The 8,378-nt window shown below is 25.4% G+C and overlaps 1 protein-coding gene across 1 annotated transcript; it reads left to right on the forward strand.

The window, feature by feature from the left end:
• Positions 1–911: 911 nt before the first annotated feature.
• LOC114182523 (GDSL esterase/lipase 7-like) lies at positions 912–5,857 on the forward strand. The gene is made up of 5 exons (XM_028069410.2): positions 912–1,231; positions 1,384–1,505; positions 4,316–4,543; positions 4,918–5,170; positions 5,585–5,857. Exons 1-5 carry the CDS (start codon positions 1,006–1,008, stop codon positions 5,797–5,799), a joined length of 1,044 nt encoding a protein of 347 aa, XP_027925211.1. The 5' UTR covers positions 912–1,005; the 3' UTR covers positions 5,800–5,857.
• Positions 5,858–8,378: the final 2,521 nt, after the last annotated feature.

Genomic DNA, 8,378 nt, shown 5'->3' on the forward strand with positions numbered 1-8,378 from the left:
TTCATTAGTAAGTATCAATAAAGTATCAAACACGAATACGTGACCTAAATTTGAAATATCGGTGCATCATAGATTATATTATAACTTAATTTTTGCGTTTAAATAATGTTAAATCTTTAATATATATATTTTTTAAGATGCATACATTTTACATTCGTATATGAGATTAAATATTTACAAATAATTTAACAATAATCTAATATAAATAATACAATAATTTTAATATATATGATAAAATAAACTCTAATATTATATTATAAAATATATTTAAAGATATTTTTTTCTTATAAACTTGATTTATAAAATAAAAATTATTCAAACTTATAAATGATAATATGGTAATAATAGTTTTGTAAAATGGCTATGAATATACAAAACGTAACTTAATAATGTATTTGGATTGTATCATGCTCAAATTTGAGTCTTTTGAAGAAATAGATTTAAGTCTACTTCAATAAATAAAATAAAATTAATAAACATTAAATTTCTTTAAGCCTAATTATGTTAAGAGAGATAGACTTAAAACGCAATCCAATAAAATTAACCTATCAAATAATATTTAAATTTACTTATATACTATAAATTGATTTTATTACTTGTTATGTTTAGATAAACTTTATGTTTTCATATAAAAAGTAAATGATAACTTAAGAAATACGTCGTTTCAGAATATAAATCTAAAACCTGTGAAAAACTAATGATGGACACGTATGTAAATAAATATACATATACGCGCATTCTCAGTCATTAAATTGTGTTGTCTGTATGTATGTTAACACATGCGTTAACCACAATTGATTCACGTTTTATTTGTAGATTTTGCGTGTTAATTGCTCAAACAGAACTTGCTTTAACTTTTTTCATTTTTTGGATCCAGAATTTGTGTTGAAAAGCATAAGAAGTCAAGAACCCCTTGTCATGCATATGGTGTGTGTGAGTGTGTCTCTTTTCCCATGTTTATTTAAAGTGCAGAATTTCTTAATAGGTTTCTGGTTTTGCTGAGCAATGGAGGAAGTGATGATTTTTGTGTGTATGGTTTTTTTTGTGTCACCCATTTGGGGCAACCCTCTTGTACCTGCATTGTACTTGTTTGGGGACTCTTCCATCGACAATGGAAACAACAATTTGCTTCCAACTCTTGCCAGAGCCAATTTCTTCCCTTATGGGATTGATTTCGCCCTAGCTTCCACCGGAAGATTCACAAATGGAAAAACTATTGCCGATTATTTTGGTATTATTTTATCAATCTCATTTTATTTTTATTTTTAGTTAATTATTTCTTCTATCTTCACAACATCGATTTTATTAGGTCAAATTTGTAAGATTTTATTTACAAAATTTAAGTAAGAAAATTATAAAATTATTTTGTTTGGATATGAACAGCTGAATATCTTGGGTTGCCATATCCTCCTCCATACATTAGTGTGGGAAGTTCAAGGTCCTTAACTGGAATCAATTATGCATCTGCTTCTTGTGGAATTCTGCCAGAGACTGGAGCCAATTTTGTAAGTATATATATACTTGTGCCCAAATTATTTAATATTTTTTTCTTAATTTCTGTATTTTTACACGTAATTTTTTCTTTCTTGTTCATGTTATTTGCTGTTTGCGTTTTTTCTGTGGGGTTTTGAACTATTTTCAAAACACTCCAAGGAATACGAAATCTTTTTAACGGAAAAAATGAAGACTTTCTAATACTTTACCCTTAACGGGAAAAATAAACTAATAAAAAGTAAAGAAGAATGACTTAACATAAAATTATACGAACAAAAGACGGTGAATTTTAAGTCTGATTCATTCCTACAAAATCGGTGAAGTTTGCATGATCCCACAAATTTCATTGATTTGTAAGGTAAGGTCTGCACCTCACTTATATACTATAAAATTGTTTTATCTCTAGTCAATGTTAAACTTCCAACGTATTTTTTATTTCTTTCACTATTTTAAATAGAACATGGTGAGTTGTCCCAAAACCTTTTATATTTTGAAATATATGAGCTTCTTTATTTTGTACTTATTTTTCATAACATTACATCTGAATTCAAAAATGAAAATAGTAGGAAACATTAATGGCATTAAAATGGTGCTATCCAGATTGGGAATGCAGCCAATTTTTTCGATTTACACTTGTTTATCCCAATTTATCAAAAGAAACTTTCTTTTTACATGTATTGAAAGTGTTAACAAAAGTTTCTACCTAACTTTGCTTTTTTAAAAAGAAAAAACTACAAAGTTATCAAAAGAGAAGATGTATTGTTTAGATATGTATTGAAAGTTGTGAATATATATATATATATATATATTCAATTGTATATAGTAAGACTATTTCATTATTATTTAATTATTCTTTTAGTCTAGGAATTCTTAATGTTTTTCCTAAACTTTTTAAACTCATCATAGTCCAAATATTTATTAAAAGGAGTTAATGGTTAAATTAGCATTAATGTTTTTAGAAGGTGTTGATAATGTGGCATCTACTAAGTCCTCTTTCTTTTTCTTTTTCTTTGTTTGCGTTCTCTTTCTTTTCTGTTTTTATTTTCTCCTTTTACTTCTTCTCTTTCCAACAAGAAGTCATTTGTATAATTTTTTTTTTCTTGTTTGGAAAAGAGAATAAATTGGAGTGTCTTTCGCATAAAGACAATGATTTTAGGAAAAAAAAAAATTAAACCTTGAACATAAATGAAGAATGGGAACGCGAACACAGATGATTGATGAAGAAAAACAAAAAAAATTACTTAGTAGATGTCAAATCGTCATCTTCTTAGGAAGTTAATGTTGATTTAATAGAAAATACTTTATTAATTTTTTCAATAAATATTAGGATCATTGAATCTAAAAAAAGTTATAGAAAAAATTAAACAAATTATCACAAATATTATGAAAAAAGGTAATTAAGCCAATTTTTTCACTAAACCATAACAAATTTTCAATAGACAAAATTCATCGATAATAACAAAAATTTGTCGGTAAAACAAAATCACCAATAACTATCGACAATAAAAAATTCATTGGTAAAGTAAAATTATTGATGGTCTAATGATAAATTCTACTCATCGATACGAAAATTTGTTGGTAATTCCCAACGACAAAAAGTATGTTGGTAATTATTTATTGGAAACTATTAACAACTTAAATCTATCAATAATTATCAACGAGTTTTTTCTATTAGTAAAATTTGTTGGTAATTATCGACAAAAATTTTCATTAGTAATTACAGAAAAAAAATTGTCAATTAACATGATTTTATCTTCTTCTTCATTCTTCTTCGTTGTTATTGCCATTGTCGCCACCATCATCATTACTTGTCCTCTTTCTCCTTCTCCTCCTCTTTCTCCATTGTTGTCATTGTTATCACTATCATTGTCGCCTTTTGTTTTCCTTCTCCCAGTCCTTTTCTTCCTCTTTCTTGTCCTTCTCTTTTTCTTTTTTTTTCTTTTTCTAACTCATCTCCATTTAATTATATCAAATATTTCGTCAAAGTTGTTGAGAAAATTAGTGCTCATTTCATCAATAGATTTACTAAAAGAATTATCAATATAATTTAAAAAATACAATTACCGAGAGATTTACAAATAAATTTTGAAAATTTTAATTACCGATGAATCTTTCACAACATAATCAAAGTTAAAGCAAAAACTTTGACACCTATTTTAATGACAAAAATATATGTCGCGATGAATTTTTCATGACATGATCAAAGTTAAAGTGAAAACTTTGGCACTATTTTAATGACAAAAATATATGTCACGATAAAATTTTCATGACATGATCAAAGCTAAAGCGAAAATTTTGACACCTATTTTAATGACAAAAATATATGTCGATAATAAAAAATTTAATTATCGATGGATTTTATTAATAAAAATATTAGTAAGTAATTAAAATCCTAAAATTCATCTGCTAAAACCATCAGTCAATTTTATTTTACCAATAATTTCTTTTTATGAATAAAATCTATTGGTAAATGTTATTTTACTAATAGATTTTTTTATGGTATTTTTTTTTTTTGTAGTGTTTATTAATTTCATTTCATTTAACATAGTATTTGATTTTTTTTTCTAGTCATGTTAAGACTTCAGTTTGATAGAATCATAGATAAATTTCGGTTAAAAAAAATTAATTCAAATTTAAAATTCTAGTCGAAGTAATTTTAACTAATTTTGCTATATGAAACAGAATTTTGATAGAATATATAATTACTTCATATTTTTTAAACACTTGATATTATGCTATAATTAATTATTAATTTGGTTTTAAATAACATTTATCGCTTTTCTTTATTTTGCATAACAAAATTGTTATCTAAATTTTGCAGGGAAGATGTCTGAATTTGAGGGATCAAGTGAATTTATTTCAAAACACAGTTGAGAATGATTTACCAGTAATGATTAACTCAATTGAATTAAGTGAACATTTATCAAATTCTATATATGTATTCATCATCGGAACCAATGACTACATCAGTAATTACCTTGGAACCAAAACTTACCAATCTATATCCTTTGCTGAACTCCTCATTACAACAATATCTGACCAAGTTAAGGTACACTATATTTCATCTACTATTAATTTTACATACACACTAATGAAAGGTGACTTAGAAATTTACATTTGAAATTCTATATTTATTTATATCGACTTATATATTATAATTTAAGAAAATTATAGTATGATTCATATATTTTACTCCTTTATTCCTTGACGTGATTTAGTATAAGTCATTGATTCTTTTAAAAGAAATATAGTGATATATTAATCAATGACCTACACTAATTAAGAGTAAAAAATGAGAGTAAAAAAATGAAAATCATAGTATTATTATTCTATTATTTATTCTTATTTTTAATCGACGTGAGATTTTCGATATATTTATACTTTGTAGATAACAATCTGATTTGTGACTTGTATGATGAACAGAGAGTATACGAGTTGGGAGGTAGGAACATAATGATATCTGAAATTAGACCTGTGGGGTGCATGCCAAGAATCTCAAGGGTGTATCCACATGCAGGTCCCTGTGTTGAGGAATTAAATCAAATGGTGACATGCTTCAATCAGAGGCTTCCACCACTAATCAAAAATCTCACATCCACTCTTCCAGCCTCCAACTTTGTTCTTATTCGTTCCAATTCCATTGAATATGATGCAATCAGAAATCCATCCAAATATGGTAAAATCTCCGAACCAGAATAACATTTCCTGTACAGTAACTCCTCGTTATATCAGTGCAATAAGAATTTTTGACTCCGATTATTTTCAATATTCTGCTTTGATTTCAGAACCAAAATATATTAAAACGAAGTAAAAAGATGTAACTTTTGATTTTGGGTTCTTTTCTACTTCAGTTCTAGATAACCCGAGATCATATGAGAACTTTTTCTAAAGACTTTAGGAATAAGTAGATATAAACTCTTCTAATCATTATAAGATAAGTAAGTTTGTGTATGTAATATATGTTACTTGTACATCAAATATAAGCAAAAGAATAAACATGAGTAGATTTTTACGATGTAGTTAGAGAAAAAAAAATGTACATATAATATGATGGAAAATGAGTTTAATAGTTATGTGTATATATTTGTAGGTCTATCTGATGCAAGCAATCCATGTTGCAGAAGTTGGGGAAATGGAACTGAAGGATGCATCCCACTTTCAGCACCATGCCAGGATCGTAGCAGATATGTGTATTGGGATGGTTATCATCTTACACAAACTGTGCATTCAATCATATCATCTCAATGTATCAGCAATAGATCTGTGTGCTCACCAGTGACCATTGAAGACCTTGTTAAAATATAACTGATAAAGAATCAATATTCAAGGTTATTATAAATAAAGTTTGCAAACTTTAATCCAATCTATCAGTTTGTCATGAGTGAATTATAACTAACTTACATAAGAATTTGCTGAAGGAAAATGACATTGATTTGAGGTTTGATAGAAATTTATTTTACAATAATATATCATTTAAAGTTTAAATGTATATAACTTTTTTAAAAATTATTCTAATTTGTTCAATCCAAAATATATTTGTAGATTACAATTAAAAATTCATAACATCTTTACAGGTTTTAAAATTTTTTGGATTATGTAATTCATAACATGGAATGTATTTCGCAATTCGAAAATATATTTAAACTATGCAATTTAAAACATGTTTCCAAATTAAACAATTAACAACTCTAAAGCTTATGAACATGTTTTGCGTTAAATATATTTTTGTCAAATATATTTTTTTTCACTCAAGTTTAAATAAAATTTGAAATTAGTATCTCTTTAAAATTTTTAACAAATTTAGTTCTTTATCTTTAAAAATACGTGAATTTAGTCATTTTAATCAAATTTTATTAAGTTGATATGACATTTCAAGCGCATTTCATGATAGTATTTGAATTGTTTACACAATTTGACACATTTTAACTTTAATATTAACTCAAATATTATCATAAAATGCGTTTACAATATTAAATAAAGTTAACAAAATTTGATAAAAATAACTAAATTCACATATTTTTAAAAATAAATGACTAAATTAATATAAAATTTTAAAAAATGACTAATTATAAAATTTACTGAAACTTGAAGGATAAAAACATATTTAACAATTTTATTATTCTACAGCACTGTATGGAATGCAAAAAGAAGAAATGGGTCATTGACTTTCATCTCTAAGGCTTTTACTTCCTGCACCGCCATAATTTATTTGTGCACCTCCTCATTATCAATTCACTCTCCAGAAGATCAGAAAATGGTTTTTTGAAACTCTTAGAAAAGAATTTGCGGAGCAAAATTTCTAAACTACAATTTTCAAAACAAAATTTTTTAACATACATTTTCTTGAGGTCTTGACTGATCAAGTTGACTTATAATAAATAAAATCTACATATTTAAAATGTGTCATTTTATTGTAAACTCAACCCGTCATTATTAGATTAGTTTGTGTTTATGAAATTATTTAGATTTGAATATTTGAATTTATTTTAAAATATTTTATTAAATATTTTGTTATAACCGAACATTAAATCAGAGTTAAAATTACGGTAGAAAGAAAGACGCTTTCTTCTTGCATTCCGTAACTTTCTTCCAGCACTTTTATAATTTTTTTTATTCTATTTAGATTTTACATTCAGATATTAAAAATAACTTTCAAATTGTGTATCCAAAAACTAAATTAACTTTTAAATTATATAATTTGAAAGTTATTTTTTTCTTTAAAGAAATTATTGGATTGCATAAAAATAACTTTTAAATTATGCAATTTAAAAATTGTTTTTGACTTCGGAATGCACAACACAGTCCAAAAAAAGAATAGATTATACATTTCAAAAAGACAAAATAGGATAAAATATTTTTATATGCTTGAAGAGAATAATAGAGGTGCAAGAAGATACTGACAATACATTTTCTTCAGTTTTGTCATTTTTCTTTTTGGGCCTTGAGCTCTTTCTTAGTTTCTAGTGCAGCCTGTTTACCTGATTTTAATAATTATATATATATATATATATATATATATATATATATATATGTATATAATGTGGTTTAATTAGTTGAATGGTACTCACTTTTGTTTAGATGTGTCAATTTGGTATTCGTTTTTAAAAATATGTTAATTGAGTTTCAACTTTTGAAAAGATGTCTCAATTAGGTCTCTTTAAAAAAAATTATTAACGTCGTTAATAGTATTGATATTTAAATGACTTACAAAATTAAGTATGGATATTTATATTAAAATTTATAGGTAAAAGTCATGAAAAAAGTTAACGGTGTTAATAAATTTTGTCTGAAAATGATTTAATTTAGACACTCTTTTAAAAGTTAGGACTTTATTGATACCTTTTAAAAAATGGATATCAAAAAACTGAAATATCTGAAGGAAAGTAAGTATCATCCACTAATTAAACTTATATAACTTTTTAATAAAATGTTACGACATTAATTGGGTAATGGATTCAAAAATTAAATTTGTTACTTAACTTGTGTATAAACAAGTTTAAAGGGAGTTTAGTTCAAACATTTAAAAAAATCAAACAAAAAAGTTGAGTTGGTTTTGGTTTATTGAAATTTGCAATTTATCAAAACACACAAATCCTTTGAAAAATTGTCCCAAAATACTTTTATTAGTATTAAGCTCGTAATTAATTTTTCATAACTCACCTTGGAAAGCCTTTAAACTAGATAACACCTTGATTAAACTTGTCAACAAATATATAAGGGTCATTACAATAAATAAATCCTTCCATGTATATCTGTGATTTTAACCTATTTAGATATTGTGTTGATATGTATTTATTTTATCAACCTCTTTTAAGAGCCTTTTTTCTACAAATAATATTCTTTTTAAAGGAAATATAGGATTCTTCAAAATAGATAATAATCTC

The sequence above is a fragment of the Vigna unguiculata genome, chromosome 4 (assembly GCF_037176805.1).
Source record: "Vigna unguiculata cultivar grain cowpea cultivar isolate G323 ecotype 2 chromosome 4, ASM3717680v1, whole genome shotgun sequence".
Classification (NCBI taxonomy): domain Eukaryota; kingdom Viridiplantae; phylum Streptophyta; class Magnoliopsida; order Fabales; family Fabaceae; genus Vigna; species Vigna unguiculata.

What these genes read in the sequence shown, in the direction of transcription:
- LOC114182523 (XM_028069410.2), top strand. Translation starts at nt 1,006, where the DNA reads ATGGAGGAAGTGATGATTTTTGTGTGTATGGTTTTTTTTGTGTCACCC. An exon ending in CAGAGACTGGAGCCAATTTT is followed by an intron (nt 1,506 to 4,315) that starts GTAAGTATATAT and finishes TAAATTTTGCAG; the next exon opens with GGAAGATGTCTGAATTTGAG. An exon ending in CAATATCTGACCAAGTTAAG is followed by an intron (nt 4,544 to 4,917) that starts GTACACTATATT and finishes TATGATGAACAG; the next exon opens with AGAGTATACGAGTTGGGAGG.